This window comes from Musca autumnalis, unplaced genomic scaffold (assembly GCF_047663935.1).
Source record: "Musca autumnalis isolate F117 unplaced genomic scaffold, ASM4766393v1 scaffold_5, whole genome shotgun sequence".
NCBI classification, from domain to species: Eukaryota; Metazoa; Arthropoda; class Insecta; order Diptera; family Muscidae; genus Musca; species Musca autumnalis.
The window spans coordinates 84,860,040-84,886,765 of record NW_027412088.1 but is presented as its reverse complement, the minus strand read 5'-3'; the positions used below and the strand labels follow the sequence as shown (position 1 = coordinate 84,886,765).

Below are 26,726 nucleotides of genomic sequence, written 5' to 3'. Positions count from 1 at the left end.
GATCGATGAAACCCTAGCTGTGCTAGGTGCGAGGAGGAAGGGACTGAGACTGTTTCTATAACATGGAACCGGTAACAAAAATCTCCCTCAGATCATAACACGATTCCTCAAGCGGAAGCGGATTACAGAGTGTCTGAACTGGTTTAATGCTAACACAAAGTTAATCACTGTAAACAACCTAACGGATAGTAAAACAGCTTTTTAAGCTATAACAAACAAGACAGCGGCGACTATTCCCATACAGGGATTAGGAGTAACGAGATAGTTAAAACTTTGGCTAAACACGCCAGGGAACAATCAATGGTAAGCCTAGATAATGCTGAGCCTTGACATCGACAACGAATGTTCATATGTATATCCCTCTGGAATACTAAAGAGAAAGGAAGAAACATAAAAATTCTATGGGGCAACCCAGGCGAGGACAAAACAAATGACCTACTATTAATTTGTAAAAATCACATTAGTAAACTGAGAGGCATTCGTACAAGACACCTAGGGCTACAAGCGCACCTGCACACTCCTACGTAACCAGGAGGTGCCAGTGAGGGGCGTCCAGGACCATGAGAAAACCTTAAAACTTTGAAAGTATGTTAAATAGAGCTATGTATGAACTTCACCAAGCGTGGCCTTACATTAACATAGTCAAATGGACGTGTTTGTTCGTTGATAGCAACGCCATTTACTGCCGGACCCACATTAAGGTTTGCGTTGCCGCTATATCAAAACGTAGACCTATATCGAAAATTCTCCGAAGGAATATTTGAGACCCTTACGGTAGACTAAGTGATTTTAGCAGTTCTGTTGAATACTGTGGCTTAAAGCTTCAAAATACCGAACATCGTTAGTTACCGTTCTCAGGGGGGTATATCAAAACGTAGACCTATACCTAAAATTCCGCAGGAATACTTTCTGCTATTGGGGGAAGACTAAATGCCAAATTCCAGCCATATTGGGTGTGATAATGAGGCTAAAACCTTCGAAATAACGCAAATCGGTAGGCACCGTTCTATGGGTAAACTTATAACGACAATTCTCAAAAGCAATTTTTAAGACCCCCAAGGGAGGCACCATGGTGCTGTGGTAAGCACGTCCACCTTTTACTCAGAAGGTCCGCGGTTCAATCCCTCACCAGAACATTAACATTTTCGTCGATGGCAAATCTCTCAGTGTAATGCTGGCTTACATTTCCTAAGTATTTCAGCCATGAAAAATTTTGTTAATTGTGAAAATCGAATATTTCGGTATAGCTATATAGGGCCCAAAATACCTAAAACCGGCCTATCGGAGGTATACCAAAATCCGATCCGATAATAATGGTGAAAATCGAATATTTCGGTATAGCTATATATGACCCAAAATACCTAAAACTCGGCCTATCGGAGCTATACCAAAATCCGATCCAATTTTTTGTATGATTCGTTTTTTAGCCACAACAATGAACTGGTAAAAAATGTTCATCGATTGGACTGTAAATTCGGATTTTAGATCATTTTCGTGAAAATGCACTTTTGGCCCCACAAAAAATTACTATGGAAACAAAGATCCCTCTGGTGGCACGGGTTAACGTTAACCGATCGCCATAAAATGTCATATATAAGTTTTTTGGATCAAATGGAAAAATTTTTCAAAAAAAACTTTGTCTTTTATGCGTCGCCCTAATATACACTTTGATAAGACCAAAATTGTGCCTCATTGAAATAATATTTTCAGACAATTTGAAGTTCATTTAGACATGTCCGTCCGTCTGTCTGTCTGGCTGGCTGGCAGGTGCGCACGATAACTCTCGAACGAAGCAACCAATCGCATCCAAAATTTGGCATTTGTAATATTTTGTTAAACTTAGTTTAAGTTCGAAGTTTGACCATATCGGTCCATTTCTTCCGGTACCTTCTCCACAAAAGTTCAAAAATGTTTGGAAAAATTGTGAGCCCGATAACTCTTGAAGGGAGTGGCCGATTTGAGTCCATACTTTTCGTATCTAAATATCTCTACGGAACATACATACATAGATCAGGTTCGACTATGGACTTTATCGGTCCACTCCTTCGGGTACCATCCACACAAAATTTTGAAAAAGTGCAGTTTAACATCTCCTCCCGAATAGTTTTCATTTTTCTTGTAACAACTTGTATTCGCCGCACCCTTTACGACGGTACAAGTTTTTTAGGGGCAAGTCAATACTTCTTGAGAAATTGGCCCGAAAGCTGTAAAATTCCGTTTTGGCACCATGTGTAGCGCATGGAACGCACGATAACTCTCGAACGTATAAACCGATTCGGTTTGGCAGTCGTAATATTTTGCGCAAAATTAAAACAGTTTCTAAGATGGGTCATATCGGTCCACTCCTTCGGGTACCTCCCCCACAAAAGTTCAAAACTTTTCACTAAAATAGTGCACATAATAACTCTCGAAGGCAGTAACCGATTTGATCAATACTTCGCACATCATATTATTTCTACGAGACATTGATGCGGGTAGGATATAGACTATATATGGTACATTTTTCGGGTACCTCCCACACAAAATTTCGGAAAAGTGTAGTTTAGGACCTCATCCCGAATCGTTTTGATTTTTTTGCAACAGGTTATTATTACGATGGTACAAGGTTTTTGAGTGACAAGTCCGTATATCTTGAGAAAATGACCCGAAAGCTACAAAAACACCTATGTACAGTGTCCGATTTTCCGAAAAACCTGGCCAAAACTCTAAAAATGAATAGATTTTGACCTAACCTTTGGTTCTTATGTTTTTCCGGCCGCTGATTACATTTTTGATATTATTTAACCCTCATGCGGTCATTTAAGGGGTCTTTTTGGTCCCTCCTAATATAAAATGTGATCTTATCGGATCAAAATATTCTACAAATTTGTTCGCCATCAATTTTTACTATGGGTCCTAGAATACACCAAAACTCTATACCTTACCTAAACTCCAGAAATATGCAAAATTATAAACACATTTTAGGGTTAAGGGCGTACTTCATGTGAGTTTTGGCAAAAGTGTCATACAAAGCACAATTTTAGAAGAATGCCGTCAAAGAAAAGAAATCGCTATTTGCATTACATACCAAGAAAATATCGGTATCAATTTTGCCAAAAAACCAAGAAACTAAAATAGGGTTGCAAGCTTCCACCATTTTTACAGTTTTGGAAATATTTGACTTAAGATCACTTGGATTCCTTGCACTTTAGGTGGATAATGTCTTTGGTAACTATACTGACAAGAATGCGAGGAATATTTTTCTTAAAAAATTAACCCTCGTGCGAGTCATAAAAGGGGTCCTTTTGGTCCCTTTTTCTACAAATCATTAAAATCTCCTATAAAATGTGATCGGATCAGACCAAAATATTCTAGAAATTTGGTCGCCATAAAATTTTACTATAGGTCTTAGAAAATACCAAAACTCCAAATTATACCCAAACGCCAGAAAGTGACCCTATACTATATTCTGACATTCTGAATGAAAGAAAATCTGTACATACCTGCAAGACAAAATATCACATAAAAACAAAAAGTGCACATATGGCAGGATGTTTCGATGAAAATTAGTAAAAAAAACCTTCCTTTTTTATGAAATGATAAATTACACGGCCCAACTCGATCTTACTCACAACTATTTTCATAATTTATTGTGAAAATTGATCTTGAAAAAAGTTAACAAGTACGGACATCAATTATTAAAGAACACACAATTCATTGGTGACACTGTACATCTTAAATACGTTTCACATACCTTTCATTACAATTACAAAAAGAAAATATTTAATAACCGTTGTTTATTTTGCATATTATCATAGATTTATAAACAACTTAAATATTGAAAAGAAAAAAAAATCCAAAAAGGGTCACTTCGACCTATAAACAATATCTGACCCTTTTTAGTGTAAATTGATAAATTTTTATTTCGATTTTTGGCCAGGTTTTTTGGAAAATCGGACACTGTGCTATGGCCAGCAAGTGTTGTGGTTGGTGCACACGACCACTCTCGAACCGAATACTGCTGTGATCCACACTTTGCATATCGTAATATTATATTTTGTTTTTCAAAATAGTCAGGCTTAATCCCATAGTCGTTGTTTTAATATTTTATTAAAACAACTTTAATTAAAGGAAATTTTAAGATGGTGCTGATAGGTCCACGCCTTCCGGTACCTCCCCACAAAAGTTTGAAAATGTTCGCTAAACTGGTATGCGTGATATCTCATAAACGGAGAAATTGGTCCAAACTTTGGATCTCGGAATATTTTGTCCAAACTTGGGCTCTATCGAGAGGAATGACTCCTCAAAAATAGTAAAATCCAGAAACAAATCATAAAGGTCAATCCTCTAGAGAATTTTCACAACTACAACATTTTCTTTAGCCGCATTTCAATAGGACTTGCGGTTTCCAAAAAATGTAAACTTTGACCGCGATTTATTTAAAAAATTCCTCCAGTGATTTTTTCTTCTTTTTGGATTTTTCTCATCTATGAACATTTCTGTTTCACACTCCGCAAAACTTCCCAGGTGTAAGCGGTTTTTATTTAAAGTTAGTTAAGGCACGCTGTACATGACATTGTTTTATGAGGAGGCGATACAGTCAGTGCATTGTCCCAATTTGAACTTCTATATCTCAAAAATGGTAAATCCTACGAAAATATCATAAAGGTCAATCTTGTAGAGAATTTTCACTGCTAAAACATTTTCTTTAGTTCAATTTTTATAGGGCTTAAGGTTTCCAAACAAAATCGTAAAAACCTAAAAAACCCTTAAAGTGCGATTAATTTAAAAAGCGCTCCGGCGATTTTTTTTGTTTGTTTTTTTTTTATCTAAGACCATTATAGTTTCTTAATCCGCAAAAACTTGCCAGGTGAAAGCACCTTCCATTTAAAGTTGGTTCAAGAGCACCGTGTGCTTGTTTATTTTTAATTCGAAATAAATTACACATATTTGGATATTTCGGTTGAATATTGTATCTACTAAAATCAAGTTTTCAAGCACTATTATTTTGTGAGCCACTATGGAGCACGGAGGTTCAGTTCTTTCCCAGCAAACATTCAGATCCGTTAGTCATTATGTAACTCATTACAAGTAATGTATCAAGGTAAAACTACTTACTTAGTAATGAATAAGGTGGCACAGAGCGTATGTGCCCGAGCGTGTGTGTCGCCGTTGTCTCTCGAATTTTTTGTTAAAAAAATTAAAACAGCTGGTGGTGCACATGTAAGCGTTTAAACAAGCCTTAATGCTCTCGTACGCTTAGCACAGTGTGTTCCGCTACAAATCAGAAGTTTGCATGATCAAAACCAGCACAGAGCAAAATAAAATGATAATAAAATAAAAATATGAGGTATGTATGTTTAAGTTGAAAACAAAATTCACCTCAACCGTTCTAAAAATAGATGGCCATAGAATAACTAGTTAATAACTAACAAAAAATACTCTTAGAAACCATTATTTGGTAATGAGTTTTTTTTTGCTGGGTTGACTTGTGTGGAGTGGTTTCTAAACTCCTAAGCAATTATGTATAATTTCTATCTCTCTCTCTCCCTCTCTAAAAAAGTCTAGTATTTTCATATGCACACTGTTCAAAATCGGCCATACAAATAAGATCATCGAAAAGTTCGTAGAAATGTTTGTAGAAATTAATTGTTTTAAGGTATAATGCAAGTAGTACACCTTGAGATAATTCGTCAATAGTTCTTCGTTGTGTTTCAATTCTGTTTTATCTGTTGTTGTTTTTTAATAAAATTAGGTCACCGTTAATTGAAATCTATAAATTACTCCAACCAATATTTACTTAATTTATCCACTTTGGAATTAAAGATTAAGCCATATAAAAACAGTAACAACTATTTTTGTGTTAAATTCCTTGCTTACAAAATTACAACATTTCGGCTACAAAACGTTTTGCTAGTCTTACAACAACAAAAAGCCTTGCAAGTGTGCGAAAATCATGCGCAAAAATATATGTCACCATTTTGGCATGGCGCATGACTAACTATACCCATTGATGGATAGACAATTTACACACAAAACAAAATATTCAATCTTGAAACCAATAAATTCAACTGACACATGTGACTTGTTCCAAATTGACAATGCGATGCGAGTGAATTTAAAGATGTATGTGTGTGTTCGTAGCAAAAAACGTAAACGTTTGATTTTAGCTGATTTAATGATTTGTGTTTTACATTTTTAAAACGCTTCCATAGCTGACATCCAAAATGAAATTGCCAACATTAAATGGAGTTTTAAATGGCACAAACTGGAAGCCAGACTGCTAGACAAACAATAAAATGAAGGTAGCTGCTTGTATAGTCATTTGGCCAATTTAAAAACCAAATTATGTTGGTCTTCGCTTTTTTTGAGAAAAAAATCATGATCATCATTTGAAGAAGCTAAAAATCGTTTAATTTTAATGACTTTTAAAAGATCCATTTGATTTTTTTTTACCTTGTTTTTTTTCTTGTAAGACATTGTCCACTCTAAACGAATTTGAATTGAAATAACTCAATTAAGCAATAATTTAGACCAAATTGACAATTATTTTTCAATTTATGGAGATTAATACTCAATAATGGGAACCTTCAACTTACCAGAGAGTTCGACCAGTTTACAATTTTTAATGCGACATCAATTGATGTTCTTGCCTGGGATCCAACCTAAGATTACATAGCTTTCAATATACAACAAATGTTTTTTGCTTTATTTTTTATCAACGTAAACTTATCCCACTTGTGTGTTCATCTAACCTTCATTAATATTCTTAACCGCTGATAAAATCAATTAATTGTTTAAATATTTTTCACCTTTACATTACCATTCAAGGAAATTCATGATCATTATCATCAAATAATTACATGTTTTTCAATTTAAAAAAAAAATATTTTTTTTCTAAAATATTGAATAGCCATTGAAAATGGCCACAGGGCATGACATCATGACCTTCGTTTAACACAAATAATAATAATAATAGTAATTTATTAAACAACAACTAAACATTCTATTAACAAACTGAACAAAACACTAAACATATTGGCAAACAAAAACATAATTCCCTTTTAGACACTGCAATACAACGTTTAAAGATGAGCTCATCTTTACGTCTTCGCAACCTAATGCTAGAAGCTAAGCTAACAACCACAACAACAAGTATTAACTGCTATCTGTCGCTGGTGATGATCATAAATATAATGGCTATAACTTTAATTTACCTTCACGGGAATGGGGCAAGCAAACAAACATCGACAACAACAACAAGTATACATCTATACAAATATCATCTTGTGTCAAGTAAACATTAAAGTTAAACACATTTAACAACAACAAAATTATCAACGTCAATTTTCTCTGTTAATCCCAACAAATAAACTCAAAATGACAGAACAAAGGACAGGATGTTATGACTTTTAAATATGAAATCATAAAAAAGCTGCAGGTATTCTTACTGCTACTGCTTCTTAACTCATCTCATCATCGCCTCATCCGCTTGCGATGAACAATAAAAATAAACCTGAAAAATAAAATCTGAAATCTCATTAAATAAATATAGGCAGTCGGGAAGGGACAGACAAGTAGTCATTTATGACATGTTTGCTCATCATCATCATCTTCATTACGCCTGGGTGGTCGATCCATTGAAATTCTAAGAATATTGACACATAATTATCTGTGTTTACACATATTAGCAATTCAATATGCCTTGCCAATTATGAAAACAAAAAAAAATAAATTTAATAAAATAAAAATACCTCAGATATTTACAAATAATCATAAAAATTTTGAAAATTTTATAAATATAGAATTTTTGAATAAACAAAGAAAAAATTTTAGCATAAAACCACATTTGTTTTAATGATATCGACACAAATATTCAACGCCAAGGCAGATTTTTTTCTCAGACACACCAAGGTGTGCCGTTCCATAAAATAACGATTCATCTGGGTATTCTAGAGTGAGATTTAGATTCGTATAGATGCTCGAGTAATTACAACAGATGGACGGACAGGGTTAGATCGATTTATAAACATATCCTAATCTAGAATATATATTTTTTGTGGTCACAAATGATTTTATCGAAAAGAAAGGTGAAGCTCCTGCCTTAGGCAATTTATATCTCAATAATTGGCTAGCAAAACTTAAACAAACACTCATATAAAAACTCATATACTCAAAAAAATGTAAAAAAGCTATTGATGCGACGGACTCCTCGTCGCATAACAAAGTGTAAACTAAGAAACCTACGAAACCTAAACTAGAGAAACTCAACTTTTATTCAGAATAATTTCTACAACTAAATCTTACAATCTAACATTAGCACGCATACAGTTACATTTACTTTCACGCTGAGTCTATAAATACATTATGCAGCCATTGCGTTATAATGGAAAATGCATATTTAATTATCGATCCTTTCTTATCTTTACTATTTTGGGCACGACATTGGTTACATTATTTATGACCGACAGTTGGTTATTTTTAAACATAGATTCTTAGAACACATGCATTAAAAAGAAATCTACCTGTCTCCATTTACACAGAAAAAGAGTTTTCTACAAAATTCTCCATACTCCCCGCCTTAAAAGATCCTAATCTCTTAACAGTTAGGGCAGGTCCGTCATTGAACATTTTCTTTTTTGCTATTTATCTGACTCCATTTATATAATGGCTTAAATCTAGGTGATGGCACCCAACACCTTCAGCAACCAGCTTGGACGTGGATCTCTCTTCCATCGATGAAAGATTTTGCATATCCCATTTCTTTTTGTAAGATTCTGCATTCCAATAGTCATTGCTGCATTTCCCATATTAACATAAACGGAAACACCTTGACAACTGCGGTATGTACCAGTTGCCGTAGTTGGATAGCTTAACCCATGGCGTATATCTGTACACTTGAAACGTTCGTCACTGACAGCTTCTTCAGCATCGGCATTTAACAGCGATGTATTTATACTTCCTCCATTGTGCCAGCTTTGAGACTTCATAGCAATATTGGTTGGTGGTTCATGTGCTGCACTCGCTACATACCACTGAGACATGGGAGCACCACCATCGATTTCTAGTGAGCGAATTTTACATTTAACCCGCTTGCCGTCGTTTTGTACTTCATTCGTACCTTTATTGGGTACCTTCAAAAATGTAACCTTCGCCTCACATTCAGAAATGCCGATGTCATCCTTCTCACTGCCACACACTAGTTTCTCGTAGCCAGCAACTTCGAAATCCAATGAATCCTTGATATTCATTAAATCTTGATATTCGTGCAGTTGTTGAGCCATTTCATCATGTCACCGTTGTAATTCAGCTTCCACTTTAGCAATATCAGAAGCATGACGTCCTCGTTCATTGGCGAGCAATTTTTTCAAATCACAATTGCGGTCATTCAATGCAGCATTTGTAGATTCCAATTCTCAAATGTAGCTATTCAAGCCATCAATACGTGTACGAGTGGCACGTAATTCTTCGATAGGACTTGAAGCAGCAACGAACTCACGATTGGCTTCTGCTCGAAGATCCCTCATCATTTGCTTATACCTCATTTGAATTTCATCACGAATATCACACATTTGTCCTTCGTGTTGTTCACGCAATTCTCCTAAAGACTGCTTCCAATTGTCCTCGTACTGTTTAGAGAGGCGACCATGCATCTCACTTATTTCAACTTGGCAACGAGAGCGTAGTTCATGCATTTCTTGTAAATGATTTTGCTCCTTGTGTGTAAGTTCTTCACGCAGACTCTGAATGTTGTGTTGTAGATTCTCCAACTATTTTCTTAGTTCATACAGGTCATCAACGGCCTTTTTACTATCAGCATCTGCTGCTTGATATTTTACGCTAAAGTCAGCAGCTCGTGACTCATACTTTTGAGCATTTTCTTCAGCAACTTAACAGTCCTTCGTTTTGTGCTCCAAATTGGACTTTAGCTTTTTTATTTTCCTCCAATAGTTCATTTATTTCAATTTCCAACTTCCGCGAAACATCAACGCGAACGTTTTCATTTTCAGCTTCCGTAGTTTCCTCAACAACTTTTTGCTGAGTGTCTATACTACCTGAAAACTTTACTAATTTTCTAACCTCATTATTCTGAGGAATTTTCTTCAAATCCATTTTCCTAATTCACACAATCTCGGTCTGTCTACTATTGAACCTGGGAAACCATATCCCATTGATTTCTTCATAATCTTTTACTTTAACCTCTTTAAGTGCTACTCTAGAAATTTTCCCAAATCTCACCATGCGGTAACAAATTTGCAAAAAGTTGAAATTTTCTACGAGATTATCCTCTTTAGGAAACTCTGTCAAATATTGCCTCAGTTCCGACGACGCAATATAATATTTCAGACATTTTCGTCTCGTCTTTCATTTTACACACTCCATTTGGACGGTGCTTGTACAACCTAAAATGTTGAGGTACCTTCATAATGGGAATACACCAAAATAGAATCTGTATTGATCATTTTCTGTGTGGGGGTTTTCTAACCATTGAGAATCTCAAAATACCAAGTTACAGTCACTACAGAAGAGTAATTCTTTAAAAGACTTCATTCACATGGACCAATGTCGTTGTACCTTCCAATCTGAGAACCCACAATACCTCTTCTATGGTGGAATACTAAATACCAAATTTCGGTAAGATAATGTGGATAAAACCTACAAGATATCGGAAATCGGGAGGCAGATTTTATAGGAACTTCATATATCAGTTGACCAATAGTGACAAGTTTTTGACGGAATGTTTTATACCCCCAACGAAGACTAAATACCAAATTCCAGCCATTTCGGTGTGATAATAAGGTTAAAACCCACAAAATACCGAAATCGGGAAGTACCGTTCTAGGGAAGCTGTATCAAAATGTGGCCCTATACCGGCAATTCTTTGCAGAAATATTGTATATCCTAAACAAAAACTAAATACCAAGATTCGGCAATTTTGGTCAGATAATGTGGTTAATACTGTTAAAATGCCGAACATTTGGAAGTAGCGTTCTATGGGCCAATGCCTTTTTAAAATCCTCGAAAATATTTAAAAAAAAATACACGATTAATAAGAAAATATTTCTTTTTAAATTCATGATTATAAAAAACTATTTTTTTTTAATTCACGATTATTAAAAACAAGTAAGCAAAGGCTATAGTCGGACGGGGCCGACCATGTGATACCCTACACCACAACCTGTAGGAATTAGCTATGTCCAACCGCCTCGCACGCTGAATGTCCGGGTTCGATTCCCATCAAATTGTCAACGGTGGCAAAATACCCCTTAGTAATGTTGGCGATATTTCCTGAGTATTTCATCCATGAAAAACGTCTCTACAAGTGGCAACTTAGGACTCGGCGATAAAAACTAGGTCACATATCAATAACTTAATATGAATTCATTGATGTAAGAGAAGCCTCCCTTCCTCCCTATTTACTGGGATGTTTGTGGAAAAATATATTAATTATACATTTCTAACAAATATTCGAAAATTGGAAAATTTACATTGATTAGCCCCTCCTGCTACATCTTCAAATTGTGTTTGAATAGCAGGTTCCTTTTTGGAATACACCTAAAATAAGTAAATATATATACCATGTAATTTGGTATATTTGATAATTGGGAAAATTTCGAGTTTATTGAAGATCTATCGTCCAAAAATTGTGCACTTGTACCTCATATATGCTTCGAAAATAGTTCATTGTGTGCGTATATTGTGATATCAAAAATATATTTTATACCGGTAGAAATAACTAACAATGAATATAAATTCAAAAATTTTGCATGCCAACAGATTTGTAAATCCCAAAATTATTCATATTCAATTACACACCAAAGAAGGTAGTATAAGTCAGCTGCGCTAAGGGAGATATACCCCCAGCCTCTGCCGTATAAAATATATTTATTTTGTAACACGAGTTTGCTTCAAAATACGTGAAATCTGTGGGTATCGTAATATGGGGCTATACCATATCAATTTTAGTGAGCAAACTTCAGAGTTTTGGAAAGGTTTGAGAATTATTTTTTCAGATTTGTAATTTTAATTGGGGTTTTTGAAACTTCTGGACTATTATCTCAGGAAGTATGACTTACCTCGGAAACGGGACTAGAATATGGACCGTGAAAAGAACCTTCTTAAAAAATAATAATAATCAAATACATCCCATACGGGTCCTCAAACTGCACTTTTCCCAAATTTTGTGAGGGGGTACTCGAAGGACGGACCGATATAATCCATATTCCAACCTGATACATGACTGGATGAAATAATACGATGTGTAAAGTTTCGACCAATCAGAAAACCTCTTGAGAGTTATCTTGCGGATTTGCGGCGCAAGTACAATCTGCTGAAAAAAATCAAAAGGATTTGAGAGGACTCTTAAACTAACCTTTTCCGAATTTTGTGTGGGAGGTACCCTAAGGTGTGGACCAATATAGTTTTATATGATCTATATATGGAAGGAATAATAATATATATTGAGCAAATCGATTACTCACTTCGCCAGTTATCGTTCACACAATTTTTCGAAAACAATTTTGAACTTTTTTGGGGGAGGTGTGGACCGACATAGCCTACATTCGAACTTAAACAAAGATTGGGCATAATATTACGAAGTATAAAACTTGGTTCTAATAGGTAGATCCGTTCGAGAGTTATCGTGCGCACCAGCCAGCTAGACATTAAGAGAGACAGATGAACGGACAGGGCTAAATAGACTCTAAATTGTCTGAAAGAAATTTCGTCCAAACCTACTTGGGATCTAAAACCAATATTTCGATGAGACACATCTTTGGTCGTATTTTGTTTGTATCCCCTTTTCCCTAAATCCTGAGGTATAAAATAGGTGGCGAGGCGACCCTATGTTGCAATATTTGTATAAAAACTCCAATTTGACAACTGAACTGAAAATTTCTCTGTCATGATAGAGACAATTTGTAGCATGGGAGGAAATTGTGTTTCTCTACACAAAACCCATTATATATTAGGCAGTAGGCCGGTTATCTAGCAGACACATTATTGCTATTTGCATCAGGGGAAAGGTCAGTAGTTATTATTCCATATGTAGGCTACTTTGCCGGCATATGCCCACCAGGATTGAAAATATGGAACAAAAATAAAATTTTTATATTTTTCATACAAAAGTAATGGTGAATGTCAACCGCTAAATAATATCAGATCATCATGCAAAATTATAGGCATCTCCTTCAACCTAAACTCTTACCTCGTGCAAAATTTCGTGACTATTGAGCTATAATTGCGACCTCTACACGCAGAGAAAAAATATTTTTCGCTTTTGTTGGAACAAAAATATATGTTTTGGTTCCAAAAATGTATTTGTTTTGTTCAAACATTGTAATCCAAATCCAAAAATACCATCTTTTGTTCCAAACATAGAAAACAAAAACAACTTTCGAATTTCCGCAATATTGTTAAAATCGTTAACAATACCGATTGTAGGAACTATCATAATCTAATTTTGTTTACAAAAAGTATTGTCAATACAGAAAACCAGCCCAGAAATTTTTGATTTGAGTGCATATACTTCTCATATACACTTTTCGCATAACTTGGATATAAATGTCGCGTATAATATTGCAATCATTGATGAACACAATACATGGTTTGCTGCATTGGCTGACAACAAAGACAAACAAAAAGCCACAAGAACGCACCACAACATAAGGAATAATTAAAACACCATAACAAACATGAAAAGGAAAGAAGAATGAAACAAAACCGAAACAAATAAAAACAAGAGTCTCACAAGTACATACACACAAAAACAAAGGTAAAGGCAGTATGTCATACAAACACACCACAACTCACCAAAATTGTTTTTTCAACACGGCATCGAATAGCGAGAGAAGAGAAACAAATTTTCGAAGAAAAGAGAGAAATATTGTTCAGTTGACACAAACTATTTTTGGATTTACAATACTACATGAGGAATCCAACAATATGTTAACAATACATATTTTGCTCTTGGAATATTGTTGGATCAAACATATTTTTTTCTCTGCGTGTAGCTGGTTTATGATTACACTACAAACAAAAAACTGGATATATTAGGTTGTAACTCTGTTATCTGATCACGTACATCAACATAATTGACATCAATTGAAAGGTCAAGAGATCGTCTTCCAAATATAACCCAAGAGTGGGGAATGTGTCTTTCAGGAACAAAGATATAAGCTGTTTATTAAAAATTTTCACAATTTTCACACAAAAGTTGTGCTCCATTTAACCCTCTAAATATCATCTGATCGCCATCTCAAATTGCAAGCTTCTTCTTTGTCATATACTCTTGCCTTATTTAAAATTTCTAGGCGATCGGACTATTATTGCGACCTACAGAGCAGCTACAAAATCTGATAAAAATTATGTTTTTGGTCCATTTCACGCGCTAAATATTTCACGATCATCACCAATTAAAATAGCGATCTATTCTGATGTGAAACCCATCTCCATACCGAATTTCGTGACGATCGGTCCATAATTGCGGCCTGGAGTTTGATTACAATTTATAATGGACAGACGGACACACGGACGGACGGACGGACGGACACACATCTCAAAATCGCTTTATCTCTCCGAGATATGAAGATTGGTATACCACATTGGGGGTCTCCGACGAATATTTCGCGGTGTTACATGAATTTTTCCCAAAACAAACTTATAATACCCTTTCCACATAGTGGTGTAGGGTATAAAAATTCAAGATTATTAAAAACATTTTTTAGAAAATCCAGTTATCGTGAATTTTCTAAAAAAGGTTTGTGATAATCTTAAATTTTTTAAAAAATATTTTAAAATAAAAATATTTTTTTAAAAATCCACGATAATTGAAAAATATTTAGTTTTAAAAAATCCACGATTATTGTAGAATATTTAGTTTTAAAAATCCACGATTGTTGTAGAATATTTAGTTAAAAAATTCCACGATTATTGAAAAAATGTAAAAAAATCAACGATTATTAAAAAATATTTTATTTTTAATTCACGATTATAAAAAAATATATTTTATTATTAATTTTTTTAATTCCACGATTTAAAAAATACACTATTATTGAAAAAATATTTTATAAAAATTCCACGATTATTGAAAAATATGTAGATTTAAAAAATCCACGATTATTGAAAAAAAATTTACAAAAATTCCATGATTATTGAAAAATATGTAGTTTTAAAAAAATCCACGATTATTATAAAATATGTAGTTAAAAAATCCATGATTATTGAAAAAAACATTGAAAATTCGCGATTATTGAAAATATTTTATTTTTAATCCACGATTATAAAAAATATATTTTATTAAAGATCTACGATTATTAAAAATTGTTTTTCTTACCCCGATTACTGAAAAATATTTTTTTTAAAAAATCCAAGATTATAGAAAAATAGTTTTTTAAATACACGATTATTGATTTTTTTTTTAATCAAAGATTATTAAAAAAAAAATTTTTTAACCAACAACTACCCAAAAATATTTTTTTTTTTTAAAATCAAAGGTTATTGGAAATATACCGTACCCGTATTTGTAGACTAAAGAAAAATTTATACAATAGCCCCTTCTTTCTTATATAATCTTAAAACAAAATTTCTTATTTTTATTTTTCAATAATGTAAGACTTTACCCTTTTTAATTATTTTAATATTTTATTACAATACCTGTTATTTATTTTATTTAAAAGATTTTTATTTTATTTTTCCCAAAAAATACATTGATATTAAATTGAAAATTTACTATAGAATAACTGCTTAAAGCTATTTTTCTCTCACTTCTTCTAAAATTCATTTTGTCAAAAGTAGCTTTTAAAAATAACATGTAATAACGGTCCTATAAATGTTATTATGAAAGAGTAAATCCAAAGAATTAATTTCATTTGAATAACATTTAATATTTGTTAATTTTATGCCACATAATACCGTAACCTTCCACCATGGAAGTTAGAGGTTGACTCAATTACATTGTTCTATATCTAGAACAAAATTACACGGAAACATGCCTACACTCCCACATGAAAGTCGCAAAAATAATATATGCTTTAATATTACACTAACATTTATAAAAAGTTAAAAAAAAACTTTAATGCTTGGGCTAGATTGTTTTCGATTGTGCTTGTGCCTTAAGTCTTTTGTTTTGACTTATGGTCATTTGCCTACCCACATGAATAGAACTACTCGAGGGCTTCTAGTTTTCTTTGGCGCTTACCTTCTCACTCACTTCATTCAACTGCAACATATGTGGCATTTTTTATGCATGGTTCTGTGTGTGTGTGAGTGGGCACCAATACAACCCATTGCCAATTGTAAAAAAAATAAATTGAATAGAAAGAAAAGCTATTGTTTAGCGGAAAGAAAAAAACTCCATTTTAGAACAACGCAAAAGTGCATTGAAATACAAACTAACGGCACTTTATAGGAAGTTACAGTCATGCCGTTTATTTTCTTTCTTTTTCTCTGCTTATTCTTCTCTTACTTGGTCGTCGTTTGTCTTTCGCCCATTTGCATATTATACATTAATCATAACTATAGAAGAGAACTTTGAGAACACAACGATGACGATGTCGACAACAATGGCCAAGATTATGACGCCCGGCCACGAATAATCAACGGATCTTTTTACCGTTTTATTTCACTTTTTTGTTATTGTTCTTTCAACTTGAACTAAATTTTGTTTGTATGTAAATAAGGCTTACATTGTAACATCTTGGCAATGATGTGTAATATGGTCATAACATATGTAAAATAATATGTAAATATAATATTGTAGTTGTTTGCCATAGAAATTAATCTTTACAGATTTTACCATTGAACGCCAATATTTTTTTGTTGAAACGGAAAACAAACTATAACAACTTTGGAGGAATAATGCTGGAACTTAAAGTCAACTACTTACCCACATAGATGTCAATAACAGAACTGCTACTGAGAGTGTTGTTGTTGGCTGCTGCTCGGAAAAGTTTAGGCTCCAATTATCGGATATGCGTTCCACTTACCAGATGTTGCTTACTAGCTGAGGCATGCAAATTATCAACACATCAATTCCGATTTTAAAGAACTCTGTGTCTGTTTAAAGAACTCTGTCGGTGTACTGCTTTCAAGAGCTCATTCCGGCTAGGCGCCATACTTCGTATACCATCTGCGTTAATACAGAACGGAAAAGTGCGTTACCTACAACCACACAACTCTATCTCTATCTGTATCCAGATGTCCAAGCTTATCTCAGTTTGATATATCACTCTTTTGCAGAATTTTGAGACTTAATCCTGACATCTGTGAATTTTAAGCTTTTATTTCTCTCTTTTCTCTCCATTCCTACATTCCATTCCATGGGATTCCTGTAGGAGGTACGCATTACTTCATTACTCCCTGACTCTTGCCAAAAACACGTCCCTTCTTCTCATATCCTTTCCTGATATCATCTTCTTAAAATTTCCCACTCGTGTGCTACATGTCGCTTTTAATTGCCGAGCAGTTATTCCTGGTCATTTTATGGACTCCGTGTGGAAAGTACAGATGTTTTGTATCATTTTTCGACATCGCCCTCTAGTCTTGTTAAGTGTTGTAGGACGCTTCTGTGCATTTCAATTGTACACACTGGTTTTTTCTCACTTATCTCTTGTCTTGTGAAAAATGTATTCCTCCTCTCACCCAATGCCTCTCTCGTGTGCTACATGGTGCTTTAATTTGCAGAGCATGGCCTCCATGTCTGATACGCAAATACGGGTTTTCATCAGCTTACGTAAAAATACTTTGAATAACATTTCCAATCGTTTCGTTTCGTATTTTCCATAGGAACAATACATAACGAAACATAACCCACGTTGGCGGAGCTCGCTGTTTAGTTTCGTTTACATTCACGAGTACGAACAAAAGTACTAAACTCCACAAGAGCAGATAGAAAACGAAATAGTACTAAACACATATGAATAAATCAAAAACGTTTGGTGGTTGATAAAATCCACTGTGGTATGCTGATGCTAACATATAGGGTTGTTAAGCAATTACATGTGGGTGTGTGTGTGTCATTGACCTTAATACACAGCAAACGTTTGCCAATAATTATTTTTGTTTCGGTGATGAATAAAACAACTCGGCAAAGCATAGCCAAAGTACATTTTAGCAATCGTACGGTTTTCATATTTTTACATTGAAAAGTTTGTGGTTTTGTTTTGGTTGTGAGAATGAGACGATTCAGAGAAGCTGAAAAGTTTGTGGCTTTGTGTGATTGGTACGGGAATCGTTTTGTTTGTTTACGTTCATTGCTACTAAATAGGACCTCAAAAAGGTCTTATGCTTACAATAGAAGATCTTAAAGGGTCTTCTGTGCACTAGGGAAGGGCTTATGTGTACTAGTGAAGACATTAAAGGGTTTTCTTTTTACTATACAAGAGCTTAAAATGCCTTCTGTCTACTAGGGGGGACCTTGAAAGGTCTTCTGTCTGCTAAGGGAGACTTTAAAATGTCTTCTGTATACTAGAGAAGACCCTAAAAAGTATTCCGTCTACTAAGAAGACCTAAAAGGTCGACTGGGGAAGACCTTAATAAGTCTTATGTGTAGTGAGGAAGACTTTCAAAGGTCTTCCGTGTACTAAATAGGACCTTTAAAGGTCTAGGGAAGATCTTATATTTACCTGAAACCTTAAAAGATCTTCTGTATACCAAGGGAGACTTTGAAGGATCTAGAAGACCTTCAAAAATCTTCTGTATACTAGGGAAGACCTTAAAAGGTTTTATGTTTACTATGGAAGACCTTATGTTTACTATAGAAGACCTTAAATGACCTTATGTCCACTAGGGAAGACCTTAAAAGGTTTTATGTCTACTAGGGAAGCCCTTAAAGGGTCATCTTTTTACTATAGAAGACCTTAAAATGTCTTTTATCTACTAGGAAGAACCTTAAAAGGTCTTCCGTATGCTAAGGGAGACTTTAAAAGGTCTAGAAGACCATAAAAAGTCTTTTGTCTACTAGAGAAGGCCCTTGAAAGTTTTCTGTGTACTAAGGAAGACTTTAAAAGTTCTTCTGTCTACTATAGAAGACCTTAACAGGTATTATGCCTATTGAAAGACCTAAAAGGGTTTTCGATCTACCATAGAAGACCATAAAATGTTTTATGTCTACTATAGAAGACCTCAAAATGACTTCTGTATATTATAGAAGACCTTAAAATGTCTTCTGTCTACTAGAGAAGACCTTAAAAAGTCTTCTGTGTATTAAGGAAGACTTTAAAAGGCATACTGTGTACTAAGAAAGACCTTAAAAAGTCTTCTGTCTACTAGGGGAGACGTTAAAAGGTCTTTTATTTACTATAGAAGCCCTTAAAAGGTCTTATGTCTACTAGGGAAGACCTTATATTTACCTTAAACCATAAAAGGTCTTCTGTATACCAAGGGAGACTTTAAAGGATCTAGAATACCTTAAAAAGTCTTCTGTGTACTATGGAAGATCTTAAAAAGTCTTCTGTGTACTAAGGAAGACTTTAAAAGTTCTTCTGTCTGCTATAGAAGACCTAAAAAGGTCTTCAGTCCTAAAAAGGTCACCTTTAGCAACAGGAGTTCATATTTTCCAAAAATTCCATTCTGTTCTTCATGCAGAGAAGGAATATTGCTGAAATAAATTAGAGTTGTGTAGTTCCGGAACGAACTAGTTCCAGGGAACTATTCCGGACAATGAACTATTGGAACTATATCCAGCTGTTGCGTTTATATAGTTCCTTTAGTTCATATAGTTCCTTTCGTTTTTCTGGTTCCTTCAATTTAACGCCTACGTCGATCTTACGTTGTTGCTGTTTGTTCGAAACGAAATAAACAAAAAGAGCGAGGAAAGATTCGTTGAACTATTTCAATCTCGGAACTATTTGGAACGAAAAGAACGATGAAAGAGAAAAATTCGTTGAATCATTTCGGCCTCGGAACTATTTGGAATGAAATTGAACTAGTTTCTTTTGGGAAAATGAACTAGAAAGATCGACCCGCTCCGGGAACTAGATTGCCCAACTCTAAAATAAATATATTCGAATGGCAAAATAGGGTATTGTAAATATGTGTAAATATATATTGTTGGGCCAACCAAACATATTCTGTCATTATGGAATTGTATACAATAGAAATGCTCTAACAATGTATATTTTACATAATAATATAATATTTTGCTCTCAGAATATGTTTGCTTCAGCAATATTACTTATCTGTGTGTTGGCTTCTATGAGAGTATAATTCAAAGGATCATAATATATGGTTGCTCTAACAATATATATTTTTACACATTTACATTACCCTATAATGCTCTTTGAATATGTTTTCTTCTACAATATTCTGGGTGGTGGGTTCTTTTGGAGGATCAGTGACAACGCAGAATGACCTGCCAGAAACTGTATTAGATTCGATACCTACAATCTTCCTGCAACGCCGATCAGATCCTCCTCACTTTATTTTTCTGTTTTTTTATACATTCTATGTTGACATATAACCTGTACCATGTTGGACCAGACTGAATCAGACCCTATTTGCATCCCCAGGCAAAAAATCAATGTGGTCAGATCAAACATATTTTGAATCCAAATATCTATTTAAAAAACAAAATATGGTTGCCTGAACTCATACTATGTTAACTGGTACAAAATATATGGCAGCAACCATAATATACATTTGTACGTAGCTACTGTTTACGTAGGGGACAGACTGATTTTATAATCAATATAGTGAATGTCTTGGGGAGGGTTGCGTCTATAGAGTAGAGAGATTTCAAGTTAAACTGGGATATCTTTTTACAAAATACAGTCCACTGGAGAAGGAGGTCGATAGAATAAAATGATATAAGACTTTCCATTGTGGTATGTCTGAGATAGCTATCTAGGCTGCAGGCCACATGCCACATGTGAGATAACGAAGTGTGTTTATGACCTCTCCATAAGATTTTATGGCACATACGTTCGTACTCATTTGTGCACTCTCCCTCTTTTTTTCCACACTAGTCTAAGTTAGGTTAAGGCAAACTGTAATACTTAGTTGTTAAGAATATTTGTTACTTTAATAAAAAAGGAGCCTCATAAGCATTCACCGTCTTTTCTAGAAATATAAATCCAGTTTATCAGTTACAATACCCTATTTTGTTCTCAAAATATGTTTGATTCCAACCTACTCCGTACCAGCCATTGTTATCGATATTTTTTCATTACACCCCAATAAAATTATAACCATGTTTACATCTACGTCAATTTCGTACCTCAATCTATTCTTTGTTATATTTTCATTTCTTTTAAACTGTGTTCTTTGCCAAGATTCTAAGTAAAAAAAACACAAAGAGAAGATCATTAGCACAACTTTAAAACAAAGCACATTTATTACGTAACCCCACCCCCTTAAACGTTTCTAAATAATAGATCAAACACAGGTCATTTGGGTATATCTTCAACAAAAATTTACACACTTCCTGAACATTACACATTTATAGCCCAAAGGGTTGTGGAAGTTCTTCAATTTAATACAAACATTTTTACAGTCTTCATGGGAGCTGCTGCTGGAAAGATACGCAAGCACACTTAAGCTAAAGTCAAGATGAATAGCTAGTTAGTTTCTGGCTGTTTGCTTGTTCTTTATTATGATGATAGCCATCATTAAAACTTTATGGTTAACTTAGTGTGACGAGAATACGTCTGTTTGTATGTGCGTTGTTGATTAGCACTAATTCATCAAAAAATCTTTGTTTGCTTCTAAGAAGTTTAATGAGATTTAAAATGATGTTCTGCCTGTCTTCTAAGAACAATTTGTTTTTGGAATATTTCCTGTGGGTTTTAGTTATGAAAATAGTTTTTTTTTAGCAAAATTTCATATTTAATATAGAGGAATTATAATTTCCGGGGAATGAGAAGAGTGGCGTTGTTAAGTTTCAGAAAGGAAACAAAAAAATTAGATAATTTTTGTGAGAATTGTAAAACAAAAGCTTGAAGATTTAAGAACTTTTACTAATTAACCTGAATTTTTGTTGATCTAATTTGCAGAAGTGTTAATTAAGTGATAATCAGAATGTGAAGCAGGTTTAATAAGAAATGCCGAACTGAAGGAGAGAAAGAGAATCCGATAGTCACGAAGTTTTTTAAAAACTTTCTCAAAATAAGCATTCTTTCCTTTGAAAAAGGTCTTAATAAGCACCTTTTCCCTTAAAAAGGGTCCTAATAAGCACACTTTCCCTTATAAAGGGTCTTAATAAGCACCCTTTCCCTTTGAAAGGGTCTTAATAAGCACCCTTTCCCTTTGAAAGGGTCTTAATAAGCACCCTTTTCCTTTGAAAGGGTCTTAATAAGCACCCTTTCCCTTGGAAAGGTTCTTAATAAGAACAATTTCACTTGGAAAGGGTCTTAATAAGCACCATTTGCCTTAGAAAGGGTCTAAATAAGCACCATTTCCCTTGGAAGGGGTCTTAATAAGCAGCCTTTTCCTTGGAAAGGGTCTTAATAATCAGCATTTTCCTTGGAAAAGGTCTTAATAAGCACCATTTCCCTTGGAATAGTTCTTAGCAAGAACCCATTCTCTTGCAAAGGGTCTCAATAAGCACCCCTTCCCATGGAAACTGCCTTAATAAACGCCCTTTCCCTTAGAAAGTATCTTAATAAGCACCCTTTTCCTTGGAAAAGGTCTCAAGAAGCACCAATTCCCTTGGAAGGGGTCTTAACAAAGACCCATTCCATTGAATAGGGCCTTAATAAGCACCGTTTCCCTTGGAAAAGGTCTTAATAAGCACCCTTTCCCTTGGAAGTGGTCTTAACAAACACTAATTCCATTGAATAGGGCCTTAATAAGAACCCTTTCCATTGGAAAGCACCCTTTCCCTTGGAAAGCATCCTTTCCCTTGGAAAGCATCCTTTCCCTTGGAAAGCACCCTTTCCCTTGGAAAGCACCCTTTCCCTTGGAAAGCACCCTTTCCCTTGGAAAGCACCCTTTCCCTTGGAAAGCACCCTTTCCCTTGGAAAGCACCCTTTCCCTTGGAAAGCACCCTTTCCCTTGGAAAGCACCCTTTCCCTTGGAAAGCACCCTTTCCCTTGGGAAGGGTCTTATAAGCACCCTTTCCGTTGGAAAGCGTCTTAATAAGCACCCTTTCCCTTGGAAAGCGTCTTAATAAGCACCCTTTCCCTTGGAAAGCGTCTTAATAAGCTCACTTTCCCTTGGAAGGGGTCTTAATAAGCATCCTTTCCCTTGGCAAGGGTCCTAATAAGCACACTTTCCCTTGGTAAGTGTCTTAACAAACACCCATTCAATTGGAAAGGGTCTAAATAACCACCCTTTCCCATGGAAGAGGTCTAAATAAGGGTCCCTTGGAAAGGGTCTTAATAAACACCCTTTCCCTTGGGCAGGGTCTTAGTAAGCAACCTTTCCCTTGGAAACCGTCTTAGTAGGCACCCTTTTCCTTGGAAAGTGTCTTAATAAGCACCCTTTCCCTTGGAAGGGGTTTTTTCTTAACAAGCACCGTTTCGTTTGGAAAGCGCCCTAATAAGCAACAACAAAATAGCAGGCACTAACATTATCTCCAGATGCTCTTGATATTCCTCCCTTTCAATCCCTAAATTTAATTCTGAATTTTTTACCCTACTAATTCCCCTGTTTTTTCCTTCCCCTTTATATTTTCAGGATGATGGTGGCATTGAGTTCTTCAATACCATAGTTTTGCAACCACATTTGAAATTGATAACCGATGCTGGTCGTGGTTATCATGTACGCTGTTCCTATAAATCACGCGATGCAGCGATGAGCAGTAAAAAGCCCCATCATCACAAGGTCGTCGGTAGTAAATATGCCCAAAAGCCACAGGCCCTAAAAAGTGCTGAAGCCGGTGAAGGTAACGGTGGTGATCGTCGTGGTTATGGTCGTTCCTTGGATAAATATCGTGCCAATGGTGATAATTTCGATGAAGATGATGTCTATTTGCAAGATGAAAATGATGCCGCCGCCGCTGCCGGCAACGATGATGGCGATGATATCGACAATGAAATACCCATGCCTGGTTGTCACATGAAAATCTACAACGCCGAACATCACATTGCCAATGATGTGAAAATTGGAGATCCTTTGACATTGGTCATCAATATTGATAAGCAGGATACATATGGTTTACATGTAACCGATTGTATTGTACGTGATGGTTTGGGTTGGGGTGAACAACGTTTGGTGGGAGAGGATGGGTAAGGTTTAGGCTAATATGTTTGCCCTATTAGAAAAGTAATGTTTTTTTTCAGATGTCCCATGGATAATGAAATTATGGGCCAGTTTAATTATACCACAGATCGTTTGGCAGCCAATGTCACATTCCCGGCCCATAAATTTCCCTACACCACCTCGGTCTATTATCAATGTAATGTGAAATTGTGCCCCTTGGTTGATCCCGAATGTCAAATGGTAAGCTAAAAGGGGGTTTATTTGCTTTGCGTGATTTTCTTTCATAATTTTTACTTCTTCTTTTGTCTTCTTCCTTAGGCTCCCCTATGTGGAGGCAAACGACCCAAACGACAAGCCAATAACGACAACAAAGACGAAGAAGGTTCTCCAGCTACCATTGAAGTCTTTTCTGGTTTATATGTTAATGAAAATGTGGATATAACAGAGGGTGATGATGATTCTGTATCAAAAGAGAGAGTAAGTACAAGATAAACAAGTAAAAACCAGGGATGCCAACTGTTCTGAGGTAAAAATCGCTACAGCCACATACGCACCATAGGTCGGTAGCGATTTGTACCTTAAAACAATTGACATTCCTGCTTAAACAGTAATTTTTGTACGTCAAAAATCACCACAAGTAGCGGGAAAACCACCAAATTGGCACGCCTGGTAAAAACTCGTTAAGTTCGCCGGGTCGAACTTTTTATACCCTCTACCACGAGTTGTATGGAAGAAACAACTTTTATAAAACATGCCTGATTTATGTTGCCAATTCCGTAGAATATCTATCAAAAAAATAACGTAAGTTCTCAAAACACGCGTTTTAAATGAAAGTGTAAAATGCGTTTTATTTTCCTTTAGTCTATGAAAGTTCATTGACCTGTCCGAATAAAACTTTTTTATTGGTCCGAAAATGTAACAAAGAACCCAGTCAATACAATAAATAGGACGGTGCCGTTACATGGGGGCTATATTAATTCGTGGATCTATTTCGACAGTTCTCCGTTGAAATGTTTTCTACCCCTGGCAAAGAATAAATATCGGATTGCAGCCGTTTAAAAATATGGAAAATAGAAAGGTACCGTCCTATGAGGGCTATATCAAAACGTGGACCTATAGCGATAAATTCCTAGGAGAAAATGTTGTACTTCCAACGAAGAGTAAATGCCAATTTTCAGGCATTTCGGTGTGATAATGAGGCTAAAACCTTGAAAATACCGAAGATTGCTGAACCTGTACTGACAAATTTCTGGGGAAAAGCTTTGTGGCCCCAAAAGAATACTAACTAAAAATTTTCAACCATTTTAGTGTGATAATGAAGCTAAAATCTTTAAAATACCGGAAATCGAGAGATACCGTTCAATGTGTGATATATGAAAAGGTGGGCATATTGCGACAAATTTTGTAACGCCACTAAGACAAAATAATGAGAGCAAAACTTCAAAAATACCAAATATCGGGAGGTACCGTTCTATGGGGGTTTTATCAAAACGTGGACCAGTACTGAAAAATGTCTGGGGAAAAGTTTTGGCCCCCAAGAAGACTAAATACTAATTCGAAAATACAGAAAGTCGGAAGGTACCGTTCTATGGGTTCTGTACCAAAACGTGGACCTGTGCTGACAAAATTCTGGGTGAATGTTTTGTGGCCCAAAGGAAGACTAAATACCAAATTTCTGCCATTTTGGTATGATAATGAGGCTAAAACGTCGAAAATACCGAAAATCGGGAGATACCGTTACCCTTCTTTGCGAAAGGGTCTTAAGAAGCACTCTTTCTTATGTAAAGGGTCTTAACAAGCACCCTTCTTGTTGAAAAGGGTCTTAAGAAGCACTCTTTCTTATGTAAAGGGTCTTAACAAGCACCCTTCTTGTTGAAAAGGGTCTTAAGAAGTACTGTTTCACTTGGACAGGATCTTAAGAAGCACACTTTCTTTTGGAAAGGGTTTTAAGAAGCACAATTTCCCTTGGAAAGGGTCTTAAGAAGCACCCTTTCCCTTGGAATGGACTTTAAGAAGACCTTTCCCTTGGAATGGACTTTAAGAAGCACCCTTTCCATTGGAAAGGGTCTTAAGAAGCACCCTTTCCATTGGAAAGGGTCTTAAGAAGCACCCTTTCACTTCGAAAGGGTCTTAAGAAGCACCCTTTCACTTCGAAAGGGTCTTAAGAAGCACCCTTTCCATTGGAAAGGGTCTTAAGAAGCACCCTATCCATTGGAAAGGGTCTTAAGAAGCACCCTTTCCATTGTCTTAAGAAGCACCCTTTCCATTGTCTTAAGAAGCACCCTTTCCATTGTCTTAAGAAGCACCCTTTCCATTGTCTTAAGAAGCACCCTTTCCATTGTCTTAAGAAGCACCCTTTCCATTGTCTTAAGAAGCACCCTTTCCATTGTCTTAAGAAGCACCCTTTCCATTGTCTTAAGAAGCACCCTTTCCATTGTCTTAAGAAGCACCCTTTCCATTGTCTTAAGAAGCACCCTTTCCATTGTCTTAAGAAGCACCCTTTCCATTGTCTTAAGAAGCACCCTTTCCATTGTCTTAAGAAGCACCCTTTCCATTGTCTTAAGAAGCACCCTTTCCATTGTCTTAAGAAGCACCCTTTCCATTGTCTT

At 35.4% G+C, this 26,726-nt stretch overlaps 1 protein-coding gene across 4 annotated transcripts in view; it reads left to right on the top strand.

Moving 5' to 3' along the window:
- The window catches only part of pio (zona pellucida domain-containing protein piopio), a 163,174-nt gene that overhangs the window by 132,937 nt on the left and 3,511 nt on the right, over nucleotides 1–26,726 (top strand). For all 4 annotated transcript variants that reach the window (XM_073989696.1, XM_073989700.1, XM_073989698.1 and 1 more), the window contains exons 6-8: nucleotides 23,593–24,143; nucleotides 24,198–24,357; nucleotides 24,436–24,594. In XM_073989696.1, the coding sequence (XP_073845797.1) occupies nucleotides 23,593–24,143; nucleotides 24,198–24,357; nucleotides 24,436–24,594 (870 nt within the window). The remainder of the gene's footprint in view (nucleotides 1–23,592; nucleotides 24,144–24,197; nucleotides 24,358–24,435; nucleotides 24,595–26,726) is intronic.